A 26,853-nucleotide genomic window follows, 5' to 3' on the forward strand; every position below is an offset into this window, starting at 1 on the left:
GTGGAAAAAGCTAATTGCTTTCCACTATTAACTTGTTAATGTATCCCCATACTTATGCATTAGTTACAGTTAGGACCACTGTAATACATCTGTATTACCTGGCTCAACAACATACTAGTACGAGTCAACTCAATGCGATGTTAGATAGTGGGGATTTACGCTGACAGCGTAAAATAAGATGCAGAATATGGCTTTTCTAGACATGTGTCCTAGTCACAATAGATTTTGTATTTCTCACTACAAAACACCTGGTTGTTCAGGACAGATCCTTCAGACCTGTCTCCACAGGACCGAATGGGACTTACACTGGGGTTACTGCCCTTGGCTTTGGAGGCAGACTTTGTGCGCACCCTTTTGGACTGCTCGTGGTCCAGTTCCAAATGTTCCAGGCGCTGGGTCAAGGCCAGTTTCTGTTGGATAGCCATCCGAAGCAAGGAATTCAGAGTCTTCTTCTCATCCTCGGCTGCTGCAAGTTGCCGCTGCATTTCATCCAGCTGTGTGACATATTCATCACATCTGCAATGAAATTCATCAATCTTTAGCAATCCTGGTTCCATTATAAACACTTTCCAATATAAGCCCTTGTGTCAGCCTATACCTCAGTGATAGCTTTGCAGCTGCTTATATACACACTCTTAAACAGGAACTTCAACTAAACTTTTAGAAAACCACAACTACTTCTCACTGGGTTTCTTAGAATCCCACACTCAGCACTTCATGTTTGTGCCTTTCAAGATAGTGTATAATTAACAGCCTCCTCGGAGAGAGGAAGTGTGGAGCCTGATGTAACTGTACTCGTGTCTAAATGTCAGTGAGATGTCCTCTCATAGCAAGTAGACCCCATGCAGTCATATTACTTTTGTCTGTGCTTACAGAGTGGTTCGAAGCTTCAGCCTGGAAAGGGTCTGAGGGGCAGCAACAGGAGCGTTGTGAAATGGCCACCTGAACTGTGCCAATTGTTACTTTACACAAAGTCCAAGTAACAAATCTTCAGTGGTGACTGAACAGCACTCTTAAAAACAAGCATCCTTCAGAATTCTACTTTAACCTACTCTGATTATGCTATAAGTAGTGTCTGTCTTCTCAATAGCAAATGGCCTTTATTTAACTGTTCTCACCATCAAAATCAATTTTAAAAAAATTAAAGGAACTGTGTTAGTGGGAAGGCTGTGGTAAAGCTGTATGAATGCCTCAAGCTGTTCATCTACAGTCATTGTTACTGAGTCTGGAAGCTGCTTAACTTAAAAAATTAAAGTCCACATGTAGGTACATATAGATACAACATTTATGCATATGGATAGAGAAGTAAATATTCGTAGGTACCAACTGGAATTTACCATCTGCAAAATACAACTTCTTCATAAAAACAGAAATATCAGCAGAGAAGCTCCTTTAAATTTTGAAATGGAAAAGCTCCTGACTTAAAGGAACATTTATCATTAGGTAATATAAAACAGACTGGAAAAAAAACCCACCACAAAACAAAACCACATTGATATGCAGATTCATCAGCTGTGCTTATGCTATCAAGCTTCAAACTCTAGTCTCCCTGACTTTAAATAGCAGGATTAGGCTTATATCCCTAATTATATTTGCCTGAGAATAGAAATAGGAAAAAGAAAATCCAGATTTTTATTTTTGAATACATAGAGATGTTAAACAGTAACTCAGTAATATAAATATAAAAGTGCATGAACTATAACTGCACTGCAGCTTAACCAGGAAGATTGGGTGAGTTTGGGGCCCCTACATGCACAAGAATCTGTCCCCTTGCATCTCTGGGCATCCTGTTCTGGAGTTCCTCACAGCCTCTCCCACACTGTGCAGCCCAGCATAAACCAGTATGTGAGGAGTCTTTCTTTAAAAAAAACAAACCCAGGAACCTTAAACTTGTTGGAACACAACTGCCCTTCTCAGTGTGGTCAGATGGACCTACACCAACTGCTGCACTCCAGGGAGTGGAAGCCAGACTCTGGGCCAGATCTTGTCCCATTGACCCATTTCAGCTCTAGAGATGAAGTGAGATTGAAACAGCCCTGGGAAGTCTGAAAAGACTAAAATAATCTTGAAAGTGTAAGAGTCCTCCCCTCTGCGGGAAGGTGTCACCAGCTCCAGAAGGAGGGCGTGGTCACAAAACTGAACAGCTCCCAGCATCCTATTGACCCTGTGCCCTGCGGCTCCAGAGTATCAGAGAGGTGTTTTCTTCACCTGGGGGTGGGAGCAAGACACAGGCTAAAGATTTCTGGGAGGTCAGAGAGGCTGGGGTTTCACCCTAGCTGTCAAACACACTCATGACATCTGAGGTGAAAAGCAAGGTCTGGTTATATTAGAAGTGACCTTTCTGCTTTCTTTCTGTGCACACCTCAAACCTGATTCCTTCCAAGCTCCACTACTGCAAACCAGGGGGATGTCCAGAATAGCATTACCAATTCCTTGAGAAATGAAATGTGATTGCTTCAGCAAAATATGTCACTGACACTGGAGTGACCCGTCCCTGTTCCCCTTGTTTCATGCTAAGTATTATTGTCCCAAAAGATTTGGGACACGTAAAAATATGCGGAGGTTCCCCCCGCCCTCTTCCAGCTTCTTTGTTGTGAATCAAAACATATCCACGTTTTTGTACTGAACACAAAGTTAATGTAGCCCCAAAACCTGCAGCTCAGTGAAACAGCGTCAAGATTGCTGCTGTCTTGATTTGTCATGCAGCAGAGAAGTGTTAATCCAGGCCAGGTAAAGCAAGGGGGGCAGATCTCTTCACCCCCATCCCATTTGGAACAAAAAGAGATAAGGAAGAGAAAATAAAACCATTGCAGTAAAGCAGAGCAGGGACTTCCCACACCATCTTACTTATGTTCTGGTATCACTCCTGCCTCTTGACCAAGTACAGCCAGTTGTGCCAAAGCCAATGGGTGACTGGCCTTTCTAGGCCTGGCATCTAGCGTAGAAAGCAGTGAAGTCTTTCGCATGTGAGCCAAACTGTAATTAAAGCCAGGATTTTGACTGCAAAAGATTATTGTAGCAAGTCATTATCTCACAGAGCCTCCTGTTAGCACAGAAGTTTACATCAACTGACTGTCCCTAGAAATTACAAGGTATTCACTATTTCAAATACCTAAATTGGTTGTTTGGTTTTTTGTTTTCCATAGAACTCTATTCAGGGAGCTTTTCCTTTCTTCCCCACAAAAAAGGAAGTGTTGTCAGTAGCATATGTGCAACTGAAGTTTGTAACTGTACCTGAACAACTGTTTTCTCCTACAGAAGAGACAGCTGGGGAGAGGCAGGAATGTTAACTACTCTGCCTACAAACCATCCTGCATCCTGAACCTGCTTTCCTGATTCTTTAATCCAAGAGGAATCAAACGCAAACCTTGTCCTGGTGCAAGCGTGGCTGTCCTGGGTCAAGGAACATCACACTATAGAAAGCACAGCAATCATTTCCTGGAATGAAGGGGCAAGAAGTGTCCTAGAAGTGGCTGTAGATGTTGCATGCAGAGGTGGACTGGGATCTGCACCACTTTCTTCCTTCATGCTGCTCACTGACTCTCAATTTAATTTTCTCAAAAAACCCCAAACCAAAACCCAGCAATGTTGCCTCCCTAACCATCCAGGACAACACAGGCTCTGGACCTGCTTTAGTTGGCAGCAGCAGCTATGGCAGCATATCTTTGTGCTCTGTGTACTTTTACTGCTTTGACAGAACAATAAAGGCTCCTTCCCTTTTATGATTCCATTTGTCATGTGCTAGGCTATTTCCCAGCTATATATTCAATAAAATCAGAATAGAAGATGTCTTTCTTTTAAAAACACCTTTGAAAGAAGATCATTTAGCTTTCACGCTTTTAGGAAGAATGTGAAATTAGTATCAGCCTGTTGTACTTTCACACATTTACAGCTTTAAGTAGATAGTGAACACAAGGCTTTGATCCTGCCCATTTTCTTAGTACTGGTAATTAACAACAACAAAAAAAGAAGCTTAAGGAAACATCAACTAGATTTTTAAAAACAACACCAGCTATATACAAATATCTACACCGAGAAAATAAACATACTGAATGTTAAATATAATGAGAAACAAAAACTAAATCTTCTAAAACTCTCTGAAGCCAAACCATTGAAAAACCTAACTTGGCATTTTCCAAAGCTGAATACCACTGCTTTCCATAAACATTGGTTTGGCCTTAGTTCTACAGACTAGTTTAAGTAAGGGTCAGCATGTAATAGTTTTAATGCCATTTATAGGTAAATTCATTAGTGAATCAAGCTCTGTCAAGCTCTGTTCCAGAAAAAAAAAAAAAAAAAGTAATGTAACCAAATGCACCTGGGCATACCCATATTTTTCCCCTCTTCCCTGAAATCAATGAGGACCATGTGACAACTTCCAAGGAAACAAGACAGGTGACTCAACAGTGACTGAAGGAGGCACTGGAGAGAAGCATCAACTACTTCCACCTCGAGAGATTAAACTGTCAACCCACTTAGGAAATTCAAACATGCAGGATTAAAATGACAATTTCTCAGCTTTATTAAGAACTGGGAAATGTATTAGCAGAGACACAGTTAAAATGAGATGAAAGGAGCACTGACTGCATTTAGCTGTAAGAGATCAGCCATCTGCTGTTTCTAACTCAACCTTTATATTAGAAATTAATATTAAAGACAGATTTTTAACACCTTCCCCCCAACTTTTCCTTACCCCAGGCTCTGAATCCAAGCTCTTCAGCTCTCCCTACCCCACACCACCCAAACTGTGCATGTGCTTTGCTTTTTATAACATACAAGCACTGACACTTTCTATGAATTGTCAAATATAACCGGGACTTGTCAATCTAAATCATGGAGACAAATAATTGCTGCTGCAGTAATCGCCTGTATTTTAAAGTTACTCACTTTCCACTTTGATTAAAACCAAAAGGGCATACAAACTGCCAAACAAGAGCTGACACGGTGTACTGTGAGGAGCTCTCTGCACCATTATTATTATTTCACAGGAGTGCATCCTGTGGTTCATTCTTCTTAGCAGCAGTGCTCAAGCAGAGCACCAGGAACATGGGAAGGTGGTGTCGACATATTCACTTTAACAACTCCCTGGAAGAAGACTGTGACAACCCAGGTCCAGGGCCTATCTACAAGAGGCACCTTCATCAAGGTTGAATCTCAACACATGCAGCATTACACTTTAGTTCTCAGACATAGAGTCTAGAGCAGGCACTTCAGTGCTGTAAATGTGAGTGTGTGCACAATATCATTTATGGGGTTTTGTAGCATGCCCATTGGATAGTGAAATGCCTTTGTCCTGCCTGGACATCTTCTTGCTTTCACAGGGATGCTGGCAGCCCAGACCTTTTTTTGTCTCTATCATGATGCCATTCATCACCTCTAGATCTAGCACCAGGAATAGGAGGTAAATGCTGTTATTCTCATCTGGTAATCCCTTTCTGGAAATGCTCAAAGTTACATCTTCTGTGTCTTGCTTTTCTAAACATTAATGAGGAACAGCTGAGGGAGCTGGGTTTATTTAGTCTTGTCGAGAGGAGGCTCAGGGGATCTCACTGCTCTCTACAACTGCCTGAAAGACGGTAGTGAGGTGGGGCCAGTTTCTTCTGTCGTGCCTGCAGTGAGAGGGTAACAGGAAATGGCCTTGAGCTGAGACAGGGGAGATTCAGAGTAGGTATTTTAAACATGATTTTAAAAATTATTTTAAAAATGACCACTGTTCAGGTGGTCAGGCATTGGAATAGGCTGCCCAGGAAGGTGGTGAAGTCATCCTCCCTGGAGGTGTTCAAAAAGCATCTGGACCCAGTGCTGGGTGATGTGGTTTAGAGGTTAAGTGGCAGTGCTGGGTTGACAGTTGGACTTGATGATCTTAAAGATCTCCCCCAAATTTGATGATTCAGTGATTCTATGTGTCAGCAGGATTTTATATGTTTGTTAACACCACAAAGCACAATTAATAAGCAGAAGCAATTTCTAAAGACAAAGCAATCAACTCAGCTGATATGGGTCAATGAAATGACAGATGCCAGCTGCAGGATGGACAGCCTAAGAACACCAGGATGTTTGCAACATCTTTACCTTTTCCTAGATCATCAAGGTAAAGCAGAGTCCCATCTTCAGTGTACAATAAATGCTCATTTTGCATTTATTATTTATTATTATTATTATTTATTTATTTATTTTTTATTATTATTATTTATTATTATTAAATGTCACTCCTCCTCAGAGCTAATGGCTTCAAGAACCAGGGATAGCAGGTAATCTCCCAGTCAACTTGAATAAATACTGCCACAACAGCTTTATATTTTGTAGCAGCACACTATATCCACGCATGTTCCTCATCAATAGGAGCATATCACAGACACACACACAGACTGCAAGCAATGATCTTGGGAAAAAGCACCTACTGCTTCACTCTCTGCATGGTAGATGGGAAGGATGTTCAACTCTTCCCCACACAAGCAAGGAATTAAATTTGAGGAGTTCATTATATTCGTTACCTTGTAGCAAACATAGCTCTCAGGGAAGAGAAGGTCGCAGCATCTTCCTTCAAAGCCTTCAGTTCATTTCGCAGCTTCATCATGGTCTCTGTAACCATCGCTTTCTCATTCTCATACTTGCTTTTTAAGTTGGCAAGGGCTACTTCTGCAGTCTGTTGGTTACCAGGGAGAACAGAAACATAACATTTAATGAAACTCTTAATCAAATGCTGGCTAAAAGATTTTTAATCACTATTCACATAATGAAACATTTACTTTGTACGGGAATGTTAAACTTGTGGTCAACTTATCTTGTACAGATAAAATAAAATTTCATTTCTGAACACTGGGGACAGACATAGCCATCTCCTACTCCCATTAACCATGCAGCAGCATCAAGGAACTTACAGAACATAGATGTAGTGAAACCTATCTACTAGCAACACAAAGGAACAAAACAATCTACTTAGTATCTCAATACTTAAATGCATTTGTCAATCACTAGCACAGTTCTCTCTTATACCATTTTACTTATCTTACATTTGGGACACTTTTATTAAAATGTGCAAAAGAAAACTTAATGTGTTTATTTCATCCTTAAACAATACCACTAGTAGTTTAGTAGACTAAATTACTTCTTTTTAAAGACAATTTAAATTTAACCGTAGAGAAGATGAAGCATGTCATGTGGTGTTTCAATGGCAGTTATTTTCACCTACTGCACTGCTAATGTTGTTGAATGTCCAATCCCCAAAGCCTAATTTTACCTTTCACCTCTGTTATTTTGGCCACATTCTTATATCACATTCTCATCTTGGAAGGCTCTCTTTTATTTTGCAGTTTGAGAGACAGCAATACTTAAATTTCAGAACTCTTTTAAGGGTAACTACTAGAATTCTTTCAAGTAGAAAATAAGATTACCTCTTCATTTTAGGTGTCCTACATTAAATATAACCTGATCTAATTCAGATAGACAGTAGATTGAGGCTACCTTAACCTTCATAAAGTCTCAGAAGTACATGAGAAGCTGAAGTCAGTTACAGCCCCAGTGCTCGTCTTTACGTGGGACAGCTGGGTGCCTCTAATGGAACAGCCAGCTTCAGCCTCAGACTAGCCAAATACCAGCCAGGAAAGCCCTACAGAACTGAGGGAATGGCAGAATGAACTCAAAGAAAAATTCTCTTGTGCTTATGACCTAGTTGCCTGACACTGTAACCTTCAAACCTCTAAGACCTGGTTACCTGTTTGTTGGCTTTCAGCACAGTTCTCAGAGTTGCTATCTGTTCCCTCTTGGTACTCAGCAAGGATTTCAGCTTCAGGATTTCTTCCATAAGAGCTTCCTTGTCTTTGTCCACCACTGGCCCAAGCTCTTGAGTAGCAACGCGCTGCCTGGACAGCTCGGTTGTTCTGTCCACAGCAGCCTGCAGGTGTTTGATCTGATCCCGAATTATAGCAATCAAGTTGTAAACGTTCATTGGTTCCTTCTGGGGATCTGACACTGGGGATGGCAGAGATGACACCGGGGATGGGCTGCTGTCACCACTTCCATTCTCTGCCTTTCCCAGCTCAATAGTTAACAGCCCTTTAGAAAGAAGAATGGGAGACCTTCTTCCCTTGGCCTCTGGACTGCTGTGTCCACCTTTACCTTCCTTGTAGTAGTCCAGCATCACTCTGTTTGGAGTTTCATTGTTGCACATGCAGACATGGTGGTACAAATTGGCCAGCTCTTCACTGAAGGTGACTAGTTCATCTTGGGCCACGCTGAGGCTGCCCTGTGTTTCTCCAGCAACATCACTGACTTTCTTCAGCTCCTTCTCCAGCCTGGCCATCTGCTCTCTATCATGCCTACTGGACTTTTCCAGTGAGGTGATCTTTTCAGTGAGAGCTTGGCTCTCAGTCTCATATCTACTCTTCTCTTCCTCATACTTAGACTCACATTCTTTGTATTTTGCCTTCAAATTTTTGAGCTCTTCCTTCAGGTCAGTAATTTCTGCCACAGCCACTTTGTACTTGCATTCCAAGATCTCTGGCCCATTGATGTCAACTTCATAATAGTCTCCATCTTCATGGCTATCTCGGTCCTTCTCGTTATCAAGGGCAGACTGACGCTCCTTACTGGCCTGGAGCTTCTTCATGGCGTTCAGGTTTTCAGTGAGCCTGCCAATTTTCTCATGCTGCTCTGAGAGGGCCCCCCGTGTATTTTCCAGCTGCTTCTGAGATTCCTGCAGTGTTGTTAACAAGGTAACCTTTTCTCTTTCCATCTGAAATGCAGGAACACAGACATCTGTGTTAAGGGAACTGTATCACTTAAATGGTTTTAACTATAAGAGACAGCAACTTAGTCAATGGTCCATATGGTTACAGAAATCCAATCACTTGCACATTATGGGAAAGGCTCCACAATCTATTCTAAAATTATCTCAAGTTACAGTGTTCATTGCCAATTCTTTCTTATCTCCTCTTCAAAATGCACATTTTTACACATTTATTCTCTAGGTGATGGTCTCATCGTGAAAACTTCCTTTCAGCTAAACAACAAGCTAAAGTTTATTGCTATCTTATAAATTATAAAGTAAATTCTAGAAAACATACACTTACTCTATGGCGAAAGCTTGGAACTTCAGGAAAGACTCAGAAATACCAAAACTTTTCCAGGTTTCTTCTTTTAAATTTCTCATTTTTAAAAATTCTGACAGTTTTTTGCTTAAGGGCTTTTTCTTACGGAAGATAATTTAAAACACACCTGACAAAATATTAGTAGGAAACAAAAATGTGCACCTTGTTCTAAACTCTCCAACCTCCTAATTGCACAAACATAGCAAAGAAATGCTTGGTGCTGATTAAGACTTCATGCTCTTTGACCTAATTACAGAAAATATGAGTACAAAACTTCTTTTGATGAAGGTGATTGGAGTAACTTTCAATTTGGAAACAAACCACTATTGTTCTTGGTAGTGACGTAATGAAGTAGACACAGCAAGTATTGCACAGGAGACGCATTAGAACTTTCCACCAAGGAAAGGGCATGACTGCCAACTCCACTGCATTTAAAAAAAAAAAAAAAAAAAAAAGAAAAAAGGAAAAAAAGCTTTGGTTTTTCACTGACAAACATTTAACATTCTCAAATTCCAAATCAACTGAAGCCTTTAAGAACACAGTATAAACAGTACCATGTGAGATACCAAAAAGACTGAAATTACATCCCAAACTAACTTTAGGAGCTATTCAGAAGTGCACAGCTCTTTAGGAAACCCATTTACCTGCACAAGCTGCTGTTTCAGCTTCTGGATTTCAGAAATGTTTAATTCACTCAGAAGATCTGAAACCAGACTTGGGGCTGGAGGGAAGCTTTCATTTTTCTTGGGCGTTGAAGTACTGTTTTTAACATTGCTGAGTTTGCTGAGGCAGTTTTGTTCAAATCCATTCATGACTTCATCATTATTGGGCTCTGTGGCTTCATCGCTGAACTTCAGCCCATCCAAAGAGATGTTTAAGTGGCTGTTGTACATGGAATCATTGATGTTCATGTAGTGAGACAGCTCCTTCCGAAGGCTGTTCTTCTGCTCCCTCTCTGTCTTCAGTGTTTCCAAGGCCTCCTCAAGTTGGCGCTCAGAGATCTCCTTCAGCCGGATGGCATCTTCCAGTTGGCTATTGAGAAACTCGGTTTCCTCTTCCAGCCTTTTGATTTCATGTTTCAAGCCTTCAAACTCCACCTGGAGATATACAAATGGGGGTGGAAAATCTCTAATGAAAATGTCTGCCTGCAAGGCATCAAGTAATTTTGCTTCTGAATGTCACTTAAATATTGTAGAAATAGAATATTTTTTTCATTTCTGGAGTCTAGTTTTAGCACTATGACTGTAAACATAGCTTACCTTCACAGAGACTACAGAATAAATTCATTAAGCAAACTGTCAAATGAGCTCATCCATTCCAGCTCAATTGGGACAGGTGGGAGACAGAGTGTGTCTGATACAGAAGCATTCCAAAACAGTCTTTCCTAGCTCTGCATGCAACATTTGTTTGATTAAAAAATTCCTTGGCCAGCCTTCCCACAAAGTTAAGCTTCACTTTTCCAAAACTGGCATGACAAAGGTACAGTTTGTACCTGCTTCACTGCCATTCGAATACACCACTGGGTTAAAACTGTGATCAAGCTCTGCTTTTATACATTCAAAGTAAAATGCTTTAGCATTTCTCTCATCATCATTTCCGCACATCTTGAAAGGGCTACAATTCAGATTCCACACTTGAGATCCACATTGATGAGTTTGATGGCATGCTATCTATCATATCTAGTACTGCAGTTTTTTAAACCTCTCTTACACTGAAATTATGTACACAAATGATTAATGTAAAATTTTTAATCACTTGGGGGTAGCAGGGAGGAAGCAAAAAAAGAATATTCTTCTTTACCCTGAAAGAAAGGAACTCATACCATAAGATATGTCACATTATTTATTTTTTGCCAATTGCTAAATGAATTTTAGATGTCAACATAGAGCAATCTGGGAATGCTGAACCACACCCAACTTACACACCAGGAATCAAGTATGTTAATTCTGTGTTGCCTTGGAAAACTTGACGGCTGCTTCTAGTTGCATGAGTAACTAGAATAATTAAAAACTAGAATAATTAAAAGTTCATCAAATAGGATTAGGACAAGGTAGAAAATTAATCCACAGCCATGAAAAGAACAAGCTCTTGGTTCTGTATACTTCCACTGAGATAAAATACTTCAGACTGTAGTCTATTTTCAAAATTTCCAGAATAAAAATACAGCAGTCAATAACTACTAGCAAATATTGAGATAGCATCTGAGGTTAAATTTAGCTCAGGCCAGAATGGCAGCATTCTCCTGTATTGTTATTCTAGAACGTGGAGCTGGGAACTTTCACCTGCTTCTCTGATTATGATGAATGAGAAAAAAAGGAAAAACCAAAAAGTAACCAACTATATAGGTTTGATCTTACCAGTTCCCTCTCTCTTCCAGCCTGCATCGAGAGCACAACAGCCCCTTTTGTCTCTACTACAGGATGTCAGGGTGCCCAAAACTGCATAATTAGACCAAATATATGTGAATAGTCCAACCTGGAACCCTGTTTTGCGCAGTGAGGCCCAAAGTAATAAACACTGACGAAGATTTTCACTTGGACATAAATAAAATATATTCAATATCCCACATATCTAGCTTGACAGGGCAGCTTTCATTCATTACACTGAAGGAGTTCTGCAGCAAATTCTAGAGAGATTTTACTATGTGCTGACTACAACAGATGGTATTAACATTGAGTTTTCTAAAAAACTTTGATTTTAGGAATATTATCATGGAATTGTAGAATTAGAGAATAGTTTGGGCAGGAGCAGACCTTAAAGTTCATCTCATTCCTCCCCCTGCCATGGGTAGGAAGACCTTCATCTAGACCAGGTTGCTCCTCCAAATCCTGCCCAACCTGGCCTTGAACATTTCCAGGGATGGGGCAGCTGCAGCTGCTCTGGGCAACCTGTGCCAGGGCCTTACCACCCTCACAGACAAAAATTTCTACTTAATATCCCATCTATCCCTGTCCTCTGAAAGTGGGAAGCTACTCCCTCTTGTCCAAGGTGCCTTTCCAGCTTTCTTGGAGCCCCTTTAGGTACTGAAAGGTCTCCCTGGAGCCTTCTCTTCTTCAGGCGGAACACCCCTAGCTCTCCCAACCTGTTTCCAGAGCAAAGGGGCTCCAGCCCTCGCAGCATCTATGCCCTTCACTTTCCCAATTGAGCTTTATTTATGCAATGGGACTGACAGCTATCTGAAGAATAAAAATAGTAAGTCCCATACTGATAGATGAAGATAAGTGAACCATGTCAAAGACCACATCTAATCTTAATTATCTCCACAAATGAGAACTCAGGGAAGCTCTTAAGAAGTTCCAACAATGCAATCTTCTAAAACTCAGGAAATAGCTGGAACTGCACAATTAAATGTGACCTTTCAGACAAGCAGTCACACAGATGTGACAGTGTAGAGAAACTATAACAGCATTCCAAGTTTATTGAAAGTAGCTAGAATAGAAGAGTAGCACAGAAATGGAGAGAGAAGGTAAGGATAAAGTAGCAATTAAAATATGTTTCAGAAACATGTTCAGAAACACTCCCATTTCCAGATACTGTAGAAGGGGAAGGATGGAAGATGGATGGATGGATGGATGGATGGATGGATGGATGGATGGATGGCAGGCATTGTAAAGAGACACTGAAAAACTACTGTAGCAAAAGGACTAAAACAAGTAACAAAGAGTGATAGAGACTTCTTTCATCAGAGAAAGAGAAGGCAATGGAAGGACTTGGAAGTCAAAGTAGAAGCAATGAAGTATTATGACTATGTATAAATAGAGTCAGAAAGGGCAAGTCTTGGTGCTGAAATATAGAGCTTATAGTCTCAAAAGTAGTACAAAGATAGAAATTAAGTAGTTGGATGTTCAAATGAGACAGAACCATACTGTAACACAGGAATTAACTGGTGCTACCAAAGCAATGCTCACTGGTTGGAAGACTTGCCTGACTTTGCTTCAGGACAGACACTTGTTTCTGGAGACAGATGTTTTCCTCTTCAAGTTCAGTATAGTCTTGCAGCAAACGTGCTTCTCGGAATTTATATTCCTTAATATCATCTCGCAGGCGGGCCCTTTGGATCTCCACGTTTTGGTTGACCTGGAAAAACAAACAAAGCAAAACAATAATGGTGGCACCTGGATCAACTACAATTAAATTGCAAAATTTTGTATCTTTTATATATTTTTTATATGCAGTAATTAATTGAATTATATTGAAACATGTTGAAATTATATATCTTCCCCTCACCCCCTGAAATGACAGAAAACCAAGTCATTTACACAATAATTAGATTTTCTATTCTTGCTTTTCTTACAAATTCTCACTATTGACTCAAAAAAGTCAGGAAACAAGCAGGGAAAGCAGCATTTACACCTGTGTTGTTTCACTGGCTGTAGCAACCAGCAAAAGTTTTCCAGACCAGAAGTCAGTACCCAAATCTGTTTCCACTTGAACATGAAGGGCCTTTTGACAAGAGGAAGACAAATTAGATGACTCCAGATGTTCTTATTTGGACATGTATTTGCTGCTTTTCAACAGACATTTTCTTTATAACCAGAGCAGTAAGTTGAAAACATTATACAATTAATCCTTTTGGAGAAAGACACTGCGTTAAAACACATGAAATCTAAGATCTCAGGTTGAGAAAAAATAGAAACTAGTTGACACAAAATACTCCCTTCCCTCAGCCCCAAGACTTATGTAGGACTTAATGAAAGACTCCAAAGAAAAAGTTATCATTGTTTTGAAATAGATAAGAAGTAAAAATCAATATATTGGTGTAGTATGACGTTGGGATCTTTCATGAATATACACAGACACTTGAATAAATTGACTTGGAAGATATACAGCTATAGAAATGGCTCACTGCACTTAGCTTTTATTTTTTCCAATATTATTTTCCTTCAAGTCCTATCTTCAAACACTTAATTCATACAAAGTGAAAAAGTATGTTCTAAAACATTAACAGAATTAGCTTCAGATACAGGCAAACAGGGAATACAGTTGCCTAGAAAAATAGTATTTTTGTAGCTGCACCCATGATGTGGTTTTCTACATTTCTAATTCAAAACCACTGCTAGGTGCTGACAGAGGCAGCTTGTCACATCAGCTAGCGTATGGGACCTGCTGCCTGATCTCACCTGTCCTGCAGCCCAGCCAAGCCAGCTTCAGCCTCAGGCCTAAAAACTCAGATTCCTTCTGAGCTCTCCACTCCCGGCCAGACACAGGCATGTCAGTGATGACTAAATACTGTCTCAGCCCTTGAGAGTGTGCAGCAGGGGTCCACTGAGTAACCACACAGGTACCAACAAGCACACACAGCACAATGAGATAAGGGAAATGTTTGCAGCTGGAGGATGTGCCAAGAACTGAACCTGGCATGTTTTGAGTACAAACACTGAATCACCTGCAACTGTTAAGACTAATAAATTTAAATTACAATTCCCTCACACATCAGGTAAAGATTAGACTACATAAAATTGTCTGCTTGTTTTTAGCCACAAAGAGAGCACAACTTCACAACACACCAAGAAATCAAAATTGCTGCAAGCAGTACATCAATATAAATTACAAGTTGCTATAGCCCATATTCCATGCCTGAGTAAGTGTTGTTTCTCTACCTTTGCACAAACCTGGGGCCACAGGGAAAGCTGAGGACTGAGATGAATTCACATTTTTATGTCTCCTTAAAAGGTGATTGGAATGTGGCAGTATCGGGAAAGAAAAATCGCCTCCAGTTGCAGTGACACTGGAAGCAGACCAGAAATCTGCTGCTCAGCACACTTTGAGAAGGAACCAGAATTCATCACAGACACTGTGCTGCCTCTGGGGTGGGCAGTTTTTCTATTACACTAGTCTTAAAGGTTGGGAAATACAGAAAAAGAGCTGTGTCTGTGTTTCTAGAACTGTTTCCCTGTCTAAGGAGAAGGCTTGCTTCCAACTCTGTTCCACAGAGTTAAAGGAGAAGTTGATTGGCCTGTTTGATCACTTGTGACCGCTTGTACCACAAATCTTCTCTGTCATACCCCAACAAGAGGCACCAGTGAATCCCCACATCTCCAGAGAAGTAACTCACATTTCCTCATCGATTTTACCATCAAATATTATCCACATATTTGTTACTATGTCCTAAAGAAATTACATGAGATACTTGCAGCTGACGTCACATGGAGTAAGTTGAGATTCAGATGTGGGCTCTTGGATAGCCTTCCCTCCTGGCAGGAGAGGCCAGTTGATTAGCTAAGACTAGACAAGTCTAGTCCCCAGTGCTTCAAAGGAAGGTGCAAGAAAGCTCAGGAGTAATAATTGCTGACTGTTTTATCCATCCATCTGTGGCTTACAGTCTCTGTAGTTTTACCAGACTGAATTTAAGCAATGGTTTGAGCTCTCAAAACAATCATTTCTGCACCAGTACTGCAAAGACTTCTGCTGAACTACAGATTTTTTAAGTAATTAAACTATTTAAGTAACTTCTCAGCAATTATTTCCCCTTAAAAATATGTGGTTTCAATAGTAAAACAATAAAAGGTCGAAGCTATTATGTTAAGCAACCTACATAAATGTAAAAGCCAGTGCTTCATGAGAGAAAACACAAGACTATAAACTTTACTATCCCTCTCTTTGTGCATTTCAGCGTTTTGTTATAATCTCACATCTTCAGAAATTAGGGAGGAAAAGGGAATAAAAAGGGAAATTATGCCACAAATATTTTGCAGCCAGAAAATCTGCATTGGGAATGAAGCAGCAAAGTACATCCAAGGGTCTCTGTTCTTGGCCTAAACAGATTCCTCTGCTTTTTAAGGCAGCAATTCTGGAACTGAGGGAACTGATGTGCAGTACCCACAGGACCAGCATGACGAAACATGCAGCCATGTGTCTGTCAAATCACCTTTCAGCTCAAGAATCTTCCCTTTTTTTGGTTACACAGCACCAGAAAATGTAACAAATCCAAGCTGCAGTGCACCCTGTGCATCTTCACTCACCTCCTTCAGTTCCTGTGCAACAGAATTAAGGCGTTCATTTTCAGACTGTGTGTTGGCAAGGACATTTCTTATCTGCTTCAATTCTGTCTGCAACTCCATAACCTTCTTCATGTAGTATTCTTCTTTGGTAGCTGATTCTTGAATCAAGGTTTCCTCTCTGCTCTCTCCATCTGCTGCTACCTTCTTGTGGTTGGTATGGGCCTGTCCAAAAGCCTAGGACAGTCAGAAAACACATCTTTTATCAGTAAACCTATAATTCTGCATAAGTAAATTCAATTTTGAATAGTTGAAAACATTTACCCTCGTATATTTCTTCAAGGCAAAGGAATGTAACCTTTTCCTACATCCTCCAATTCTGGGGTCAGATTTACAAATCCTAGTAAGTGGCCAACACTGTGCTCTTGAAAGTAAACCACGGCACCTAAACAGTGTTTTGTGATGCAGAATGCTTAAGCAGAACCTCATATAAACCCTTGTGGGAGGGAGCAACAATGTAGTGACTTGAGCCTGCTGTTGAAACATGACTGGCTTCCAGCCAGATGACTGCAAGATGACCAGATACTGCTGAACATGCATATTCTCTATAGTGGGGTTAGATTCACTTCTGCAAAACCAGAATCACTGAGAACACATCTGGCATTAGCAGCCTGTTCCCTTTCCCAGGCTGGGAGCTCCCAGCAGCTGCTCCTGGCTGGGAGATTACAGCCCCCCCCCTTGGGCTGCAAGACCTTGGCAGGGCTGCTCCAGATCTAGGCTAAGCCAGTGGGGTCACGCTGGTTGAAGTAGGACAATCCCCCAGCCAGCTTGAGACATCAATCCCCAGCAGTGTGCCAGCAAAGGTACTCAGAGGCAGGTCAGAAATCCAACCCGCTCGGCAGAGGCTGCCTCTGCTAGTCCTGACACTGGCATTATTTTGCCTCCTCACATTTCTTTTGGGGGTCTTCCTTTTGCTTGAAACCCTTGCAGGTGATGGTCCCTGTGGTAGTGCTCTCCACATGTGCGTGCCCCCAGCCCACACAGACACCCCAGCTGCTGTGGTACGGAACAGCTTGCAGCTGTCACTGGCACATGTTGGAGAGCAGAGCTGGCCACTTCCAGTAGTTATATTTATAACACACGGCCTGGCAGATCGGCCATATTCAACAAGATTAAAAATATGAACTTTTAAATGTTGTACACGCTTGCACCACAATCTAACCCAAGGCATATTTGGAGCTTTCAGGTGCCACAGTATCTTTTTGGGATGCCAAAACATGGCAGATTTTCCTAGTCAATGTTAACATCAGGCCAAGTCAAGGACAGAGAAGCATCTCATTAAACTCCTTATCTAGTTATGCATTTTCAATTGATGTTAGCTCATCAGAAAAATACTGTCAGAGAAGAAAAAAACAATCTGCTTTGAAGAGAAACAGATTTCAGTGTTTTATTACTTCTGTATATTGCAGCAGGCACATTAATAGCGTAGAAACTACTGACTATACCAGGGCTGGTAAACAGCTGATCAAGTATGAAAAAAGAAGAAAAAAAGTAGAAACTAGCTCTGCCTATGATTAAAGGCACACAGATATTGCTCCTATCAGACTAAATTTTATTTCAAATAAGCAAGTGAAAGATACAGGAGACAAATATCCATTGGAGAAATTCTAGCCAGATTCATCAAAATAACCTAAGGGAAACTAAAAAGCACCATATTTCAGACAAAAAGCACCATCTGGTGCTGGCAAGTCCTTGTCACATGAACTTCAACAAAGAAGCTTAAAAGCCTAATACCCAAGATCTCCATAAATGTTAAAGGGATAACAAAAAGCACACTAGCTCCTCAAATACACTATTTTTTCCCTGTAATAAACTAAGAACAACCTTTAGAAACCAGTATGTATGACAAATCTCTGGCACAGAGAAAGGGACAACGGGTATCTCTTTGCCCAGTGAAGTACCACTGTTTGCTCAGCTACAGGATGCCAAAACAGCAAATGGAAGTTCAGGACACTTAAAGAAGCCACAGCTGATCAGCCAGACTTCAGAGTCCAGGCATGATTCCATCAAGGAGCTCAGTAATGCCAATAAGGGAGGGATTCTTAAGAATAATGACTAATTTGCTAATGAAAGTTCCAAGGCAGATGCTAGACCATGCGTTTCTTTAACATCCGGAAAGAAAATGTCATCATTTTGCCCAAGTCACAATTGACAGGGAGTATTTAAACACAGAAACTGCCATAGAGGATGAGACTTTTTTTAAAATCCAATATCCTGTTTTCTACAGAGGCTAATGCCAGATGCTTCAGAGAAAGGTGCAAGAAACCACATAACCTCTTCAAACTGGAGATTGCCTTAAGCCTCAATGGAGAATGCCTAATGTAAATTTGGAAGAGCTACTAACTTTGAGTTACCCATGTAAAATACCTCCATATTTTTCAGAGGTTTATGCATTTTTTGGCCTCAGTAAAATCCTACAGCAACAAATTCTATATATAAAATCTTACTCTTACGTGACAGTTTTTCATCAGTTTACAAGTTTCCCACATTTCCATAAAAGAATGCATATTTCTGTTCAGAGGCCTGAAGTTAATTCCATGGTCAACAGTCAATCACTCACTATTTTTTGAGAAATAAATCACAACTCTCTAGTCTCTGGTGATGGCAAGGTGAAGTTCAGTAAGTTATCACTACTTTTATGTGTGAGAGGTTTTTCCATTCACTACAACAGACAGACTTCCTTTTCAGAAACTGCCTTTTATTATGGCTTGTCCCAGCTGGCAAAGCTGACCCAGCCAAACAGGAACTGCTCACACACACTAACTGCAGAAACAAGGTCATGGTCACTCCTACCAAAGGATGCTGCTGTTCCCTGTGGACTCCAGTTATTTCTGCACACTAAAGACTGTTATTTGCTCTCAGCCGGCATGCTTGTGAAGTGTCAGCAGAAACGCTGCCGTTAGCTTGAGTATTGCTGTCTGGAGTACAGAACTGTGAGTAGACAGACTCTGACACACACAGAACACGAGAAACCTCCTTCAAAGTCATGGTCATCAGGACAGACAGCCCAGAACAATTCAAGCTGCGCACATTTATAAGACAACACTGGAAAAGCACTTCTATTCCAACCAAGCTTTGTTATCTCTCTTGTATGTACTTAGAAACAACCTCAGACATCACTGTTACAAGCAATTTTCCTAATTCCTGTGGAGAACTGTAACTTTTAACAAAACTGTGCAAAATTACAGGGCAATGCAATTACCTGCCAGACCTGTCTTAAATCAAGCTGGGAAAACTGACTTTTTACTGCCATGCAGGAAACCCCTAAACCTTCATACATGCTGGAGTCTAGCATCTGCCTATCTACTTTTGTTTTAACATTATTTAAAACACAGGAGCAGAAGTCAAAGTTACCCTGCTCTTCCTCCTCTTCCAAAACCTCTCTTTCCATCTACTAGGGAAGAAAAGTGTTCACAGTTATACTGGTATGATAGACTTCGGTGTATCTCTTCACAAAATAAAAGTTTCTGATGTGAGGGCTGCAAAACATGTTCTGCTCAACAGCTGCCTCTAGGGATTATGAGACACTAATGTTAAGGGATTATCAAAGTTCTTATCTTCCAGATTCCCAAGATCAGGGCAAAAGCAAAATCAAAGATTTCATGAACCAAAACGTCATCTTGCTATTTGTTCAGCTGTGCTTGTTAGTGCACTGGAAAGCAGTTTTCTGGACAAAGGTACAATATACTCAAACTATCTCTTCAGAAAGCTGCATAGGACACACATCAAAAGCCCTCCTTGGGTTTATCACCATCTGAAACCAACATAAATGAACCTCTACCCCCAACACACAACCTCAAATTCTGTAATACACAACCCCAAATTTTGTATAGCCATATACCTCTGGACCAGGCAAATAGGAAACACTTCCCAGCTGGGACTCGCAGTTACGTGGTGCAAGGGCAGCAAGCTTAGAGAAGTGCACCGAATCATTCAGATGCTAATTTTTGGTTCTTGTTCATAACCTGCTGCCAAAGCTGCAGATCAACTGAACCCTGACAGGTTTCCTTTGGTCAAGCTGCCGTCCCCTACCAGCCATTCCAGTCTGTGAGGTACTTCTCCTCTCTTCTTTCAAATACACTAGACAGCGTTGCCCAAAGGCCAATTATAACATCCCTGACACATATGGAAAATTTACCATAATTTGCTGGTGAAGGTTTACCAAAATTAGTACCGAAAATGCTATTAAATGCTATTAACTTTCACATTTGCAGAATTACTTACATTAGCAGACTCAAGACATGTAGAAAATACATGCTATCATAGTCTTAAATAGCCCAGAAAATATCGTTGCTAAATTAAGGAGATTACTACAAATTTCAGATGACAATGTCTTAAATCTCAAGAATTCAAAGCTCTCCACAACAATTATGAATGGAAAAAAGAATCTGGACAGCAAATGGATGAGGCAGACTCATCCAAATATCGCAATGTTATATAAAATGGTCAAACCCAGTTCACTTCAAATGAAGCCCTAGATCAAGCTACATTTAGACTGAGTTTAAACTACTGATTTCCAAAAGACAGACTTAAAAAAAGGTCAAGCTTACTCTAGGTGCGATGATAACACAGATTGATCCGTTTATGTTGCAGGAGGAACAAGATCTCAATCACGCAGATGCAGGTTAAGTTTTTTGCATGAAACCCAGTACACTGAATGATGCTTTCATGTACAACTCCAAGCTTTGAGAAGAAAGTTTTCCCAATTCTGTGAAGTTTAGTATACTGCTAACATATCAAGTTCTTAAAAACATTGTTAAAATTTTAAACATGATCTTTTGAAAGAAGTTCACAGTGCAGCTGTTCACGGAACACATGAAATGTGAAGAATATCTGAAACACGCTTCTTAGAGAATTCCAAATGCTTCTCTCAGAACAGCTGCTGTGATATGGGAGATGCACAGATTGATCTCAGTCATGTTCAAAACAAGACTCTCAGGCCCTCAGGAAAATCAGAACAGTTCTGCCTTTTTTGCCTCTATAATCTGTCACTCCAGACCTCTACTTAGCCCAAAAGTCATTCAAAGTATGCTGGTTATGCTTCCATATTTTCTGGGATCCTGAAGTAGACTGTTAAAAACAAGAGTAACACAAAATACTGGGATGCCACTATCAAATAAAACCTCCCAAAGATATGCTGGAAAGGGCTTTTTCTGAACAAACCCAGTATGATCTCAAATCCTCCACCAACTTCTGCAAAGAGCTGATGTCTCTAAAGGCCTGTCAACAGCTGATCAGAATCCAGGTGCTGCACAGGGACTGTTAGAGGCTCTGGAGGCTGCCCTGCACTGCCTCTAGGGCACTAGCATCACTCTGTATGTATCTTCTTACACACATTGAACCACAGCAACTAAGAAAGGGCAAAAAGAGAGTCTCATAGATGCTTAAAGCAGACATACTGACAAGGAAAGTCACAGCCCACCAGCCCTTAGATGACACAGATGAACAAACAGGGGAAGTGACACCCCCCTCATACTTAGTCAAAATCACAGGGAGGTTCCTGTGCCATGCAGAAATACACTCAAACTAACAGAAAACAACACAAATATTTCAGTGAGGGAGTTTAGTAAAATAAACTGCTTAAACATTCATTTGTCATCTAAACCTGAACTTGTGTTCTTCACTTAAAGGAGTAGGGAGGGGGCAGAGAGAGACAATTGCTTATACACGAGAAGAAAAAATAAGAAAGAGGGAGAAAAATCTTAACAGAGTGTAGAACTCCACAATACAAATCAACTTCTGGACATCACTGATTCCCATGCTCATTTCTTCTCCAATGAAGACTCCTTTGCCTGTGCACCTCATTTCTTCCCATTTTCCAGGCTGCACTTCCAGTCACACATGATGCTGAAATGTCAAGCAGCAAGGGCAGTCCTTAGTAAATGTCACAGTAGCCTTTTCTCTGCCATGAAACACTGCTATATGATGCTAACCATCCTCAACAGATGAAGCAGCATGAGGCATTAACCCTTTCCTTCACTCATACAGTGATGTTTAAATGATGCTTCAGCCCTTCTTGCTATCACAGTCATATTAACATGGCTGCTGCACCACCACAAGCAGACCAAAACATGCACAAGTTCCTCCAAGAAGCACATTAGGAAGAAGACGAATTAGTTTCAAACTCATTGACAAGAAAAGCTGATATAAACACAGGAGAAAGGCAATAAAGGAGAGCTTGTCTGAAAAGAGTCCCTTGCCTTTCTCAATTAAATTTGAAAAGCAGAGTGATGCCCATGTGCATGCATGCACCAGAAGAGCAGTACCATGTACAACCACCACCAGAGGAAACACACACAGCAGTGCCTATTCACCTTTGTGGTGAGGTTTGAGAGCACTCTAGTAGATGTGTTTCTGTTTCTTTTGTACTGAAGATCAAGAAGGATGTGCAGAAACTGCCCCTTTTAGAAGCCTATCATTAGCTACTTTTGCAGTGAAAGAATGGTTTACCCATAAAAATTAAACAGAACCCAAGCCACCAATAAAAAAAAGGTGTGATTAATCAAGATGTCCTTTTTTTAAAAACAAGGATAAAAGTCATGAGACTAAACATCAAACAAGACATTTTCCTTCAGTTGCTCTCTACCACTACTCAAGAGAGATTCAAGTCTTATTTCAGGAGGCTTTCTACTGATTAACAGAGATCAGCACTCATCCTTCCCCTCCCTCAGTGACAGGCACCAAAGTGTGATCAAGGTACACATGCTCTCTCCCTTTGGTGTAAGGTAGCAAAGCCAGCACTGCCAGGAGTCATTACTGTCCACTCTGACTTCCAAGCAGAGTTTCCTGGAAAGCTTGGAGTTAAAAGCCAAGGACATTAGTCACAAGGTATTTCATTCACCACTGTCATTCATCACTGCCATGAAAGACTGTGGACATTGCTGCTCTTGAAGATGTGAATGCTACTTTTGTTTCAAAGCCTGTGATATAAATTAGCTAAATACATATCCTCCCAAAATGTGGTCTCTGTCACTTACAAACATATGTGACTACTGACATCAAAAGTACATTTCCTGACAGTGTGGAGCATTTCCTCATCCCCAGTGTCCTGCTCTGGAGACAGCAGGCAGGATGGTGTCCCCATGGCCACCTCAGAACCTGCTGCTGCCTTCATCATTAGTCACCCTCCCAGGAAAGCCACACAACCAGCAGCCCCCTCACAGTTCACCAGCAAGGCCAGCTGTTCTCAGTGACTTCAATGGGCACTCAGCCAAAGCCTGGGGTTTTAGTTTTGGTTGTTTTTTTTTTTGGTTTTTTTTTTTTTTTTGGTTTTTTTTTTTTTTTTTTTCAGAAAAATACCTATAACTGTAATAGGGAAGTAGAATTAAAAAGGACCCAATTGCATTCTACTGAGTTTAAACCAGAGAGGAATGGAAGTTTTGGTGAGCATTCATTTCTGCTTTCTTACAAACAAAGAAAAGGTGCATGAGAGGGGAGAAAGGTGAGGTGGAGCGACACACAACTCAACAGAAAAAAGTACTCCTTTCAGGATAGCTTTAGGTCTGATGGGTTAAGAAAGAACATAAAACAAGCTATCCTGAGGCATCATTCTCTGCTGTGTATCATAACAGATTAATGAACTACTGCCAGGAACATCTACACAGCTCCAGACCAAGCCTCAAAGGCAACGAAGATGGAAATGTGTAAGAGAAGAAGTTGATGCTGCTGAACATCAGCACTGTTTAGGAGCTAGACTAGAGATTTCACTTAAAAGTGTAAAGGACGCCCTTACCTGCCCACTGTGATATCGAAACATAGCTGAAACTCACTCTTCCCAAAAGTCACACTGCACGAAATTTGATCATCAATTGTTCATTTTTAAACCCTTCTGCTAAATTTGATGGAATTATTTATTTCTACAGGCCAGTTCACTATGCTGGCTGATCCTGTTAAGCAGGTCATTAGGTCACCTTCCCCTGCATACGAAAGGAGAATTGACTGCAAATGGACTCCGTACAGTAGTGTCTTGTTAAGACTGTCTCTCCTCTGCAGGCACTCGAGCTAAGCACCTGTCAGGAGATGCATTACAAATGATTGTGCAGAAACCCGGTATTATCTACAATTAAATAATTTTTAGAAACTGAAAACCAGGTGCAGTGATTTCTAAGTATTACACTAGATCTCTAGCAGCTGACATCAAAGAATAATTTCACTAAAGGCCATAATTAGTCCTGAGAAGATATGTTATGAACCTTCAGAGGATGCAATGGAGGGTGCCCCACACAGCCTTTATTGTAATAATTCATAGAAGAAAAAAACTTTCATCTAGTGTTACTAATCAAGTGATACCCATTGCTGTTCAGTAAGTGCCTGATCAGTAAATCACTGGAAACTGAGCAAATGCATCATGGAGTACCTCTGCTGACACCATTGCCTTCCTTCTCATCTTCACCTTTGATAAGGATAGTAGAATAGAACAATACTTTTTTTTACTCTTATCAAATAAAAGGAATAATGCTACCTTGGAGAAATAGATAAGGCTGACAAAGCAGAAGCCATGCAAAATAATGATATTATACTTTCTCAAAAGTGGGGGTTGAAAAACAGCCACCTAAAAAGGACACCAGAAATTGAAGACCACCAAAGAAGACCCCAAAGAACACATAAGGACTTCCAATAAGGGGGGCAACTATGTAAAAGTAAGTATCACATATGCATAAAGTAAGCAGGCACAGCTAATGAGTATGTAAACAGAGTGTATGATAAAATCTCTGTTTACCAGGGCACTCCATTAGAGGAGGGATCCTCCAAGTGACCAGGGCTGCAATAAAGAATGCCTGCTTTCTAATAGTCAAAACTGTGTTAGAAAGTTTCCATCTAGCCAATTTTGGTACCACTTTATCCTATCCTGTGGCTGTGTGGGGTTTGGAGGCTGGATGGAGTTAAAACACAACATTTCCACTAAAAGATCCCGCAACATCATGAAAGAAAAATCAAATGAGATCTCAGTCCTCTAAACATGTATGTGTCTGTATTTAAAGTTAGGAGGACTTATACCTACCAAAGACAACTTATAAACTTACTAAAACCAACTTATACTTAACAAAGCCAGTATATGCATTCTGTCCTTCACATTAGACAAAAATGGAAATAGTTTAATTTCCCCACACACAACTTGCAAGAAAAGTCTTTCTATTTGAACACAACAATTTGTCTGCAGTCTGTCAGGCATATGCACTGGGAATGTGTATGGCCTTGCAAGTAGCAGGTGTGACCAAGATCCTCTTGGCAACCTTGGATCTCCAGACCAGCACCACTACCTCCTTCATCCACAGCCCAGCTCACACACAGCCTGTGGCCAGCCACCACTTGGGCACCAGTACAGCAACACAGATCTCAGCTCTTCATTTGCTCCTCACCATCACAAAAGCTCTCACATTTCAATGAGTTTGGGAATAGGCTCTTTCTCCCACACACAAATATTCCCAAGGGCCAAACACAAACATTAACTACACAGCAGGCGTAGATTCACAAACATCAGCTCACAGGAGATCTGGTACCTTCAGGGAAGTTGTGAGGCTTTTCAAAACATTACATCACTTCCCACCATGTCAGCCCACTCCATACTGACATCTAACATCTTCCAAAACGTCATGCAACAGTGAATATTTGTGCACACTCCAGGAAAGAGTCCAGTCCTTGATCTGACTTTAATTTTGTTAAAATAGTGGTTTACACTTTCTTTGGAAAAAGCCCAGTTAACACACAAAATAATTCGAGACTGCCTTCAATAAAATGTTGTGGTGTGAGCAGGAGAAGGATTATACCTTCCAGAGTTGTCCCTGCAGCGCAACCCTACAGCAGATCTCACTTACCCTTAGGTGCCTGTTAAGTAACACTGTAAGGAAACAAAGTGACATTGTAGAACTTTGGAGAATCAGGCTACCCATCTACGGCTGTAAAAGCCTGCTGAGCGTGCCTCAACGTGATTAACTCCAGAATTCAGAAAAGCTGCTGCAAGATTATAAACTACTTTTCTATAAAAGGAATATAAAAATAAAGCACAAGATATAACATCCTTATTCCCACACAAGAAAGATTACATATTACATATGACACAATCCACTTACACCACCAATGTTGAAGTGCAGGCTTCTACAAGGTCAACCAAGAGTTTAAGTTGGCACCAAAGGAACTGCTCCCTGGCTCAGCAGCCAGGCCAAGAAATTAAGTCTCTCTCATCTCCTGTGCCCCAACCCAGCACTTGAAATTAGAGAACCAAGAAGACAATTGTTTTAATTGGGAGCAAGATTGAGAGGTTCAGGATGAAAAGACACAGCTTCCACTCACTCTTTAATTATTGGTAACCAAAGGAGCACACACACACAGTGGTGATAGAAAACACTTTCTATCCTCTTCACTGGCTTTGCTTCCCAACCAAGGACATTTTATCTGTATGGATAAAAGTAAGCATGAAATCCTCCAGTGAAACTCAAGTAAATGTTTTTGGATTTGTTTGTTTGTTTGTTTGTTTGTTGGTGGTTTTTTTTGTTTGTTTTGTTTTGGTTTTTTTTTTGTTGTTGTTGTTGTTTTTGTTTTTTTGTTTTTTGGTTTGTTTTTTTTTTTAATACAATACCTAATAGCATACAGCTCTCATTGCAAGAGGACTCCTCCTAAGAACAATGCTTACCTGCTTGCAGGCACATCCACTCTAGAAATAACACAAGGAACTAAGTTGCATCCTGCAAAACATATGTTTTGTACATATGTAATGTACAGCTTAATACACTGCTGCTTATTTACCAGCATAGTGGTTTCCCCGGGTG

At 40.6% G+C, this 26,853-nt stretch overlaps 1 protein-coding gene across 5 annotated transcripts in view; it reads right to left on the bottom strand.

The window, feature by feature from the left end:
- The window catches only part of BICD2 (BICD cargo adaptor 2), a 55,504-nt gene that overhangs the window by 9,183 nt on the left and 19,468 nt on the right, over nt 1–26,853 (bottom strand). For 4 of the 5 annotated variants that reach the window (XM_053989216.1, XM_053989217.1, XM_053989219.1 and 1 more), the window contains exons 2-7: nt 16,052–16,264; nt 13,014–13,166; nt 9,734–10,186; nt 7,715–8,734; nt 6,495–6,646; nt 306–516 (exon numbers count right to left, since the gene is read on the bottom strand). In XM_053989216.1, coding sequence (XP_053845191.1) covers nt 306–516; nt 6,495–6,646; nt 7,715–8,734; nt 9,734–10,186; nt 13,014–13,166; nt 16,052–16,264 — 2,202 coding nt within the window. The remainder of the gene's footprint in view (nt 1–305; nt 517–6,494; nt 6,647–7,714; nt 8,735–9,733; nt 10,187–13,013; nt 13,167–16,051; nt 16,265–26,853) is intronic. The other variant, XM_053989220.1, reaches the window with a different exon arrangement.

This window comes from Vidua macroura, chromosome 13 (genome assembly GCF_024509145.1).
Source record: "Vidua macroura isolate BioBank_ID:100142 chromosome 13, ASM2450914v1, whole genome shotgun sequence".
Taxonomy (NCBI): domain Eukaryota; kingdom Metazoa; phylum Chordata; class Aves; order Passeriformes; family Viduidae; genus Vidua; species Vidua macroura.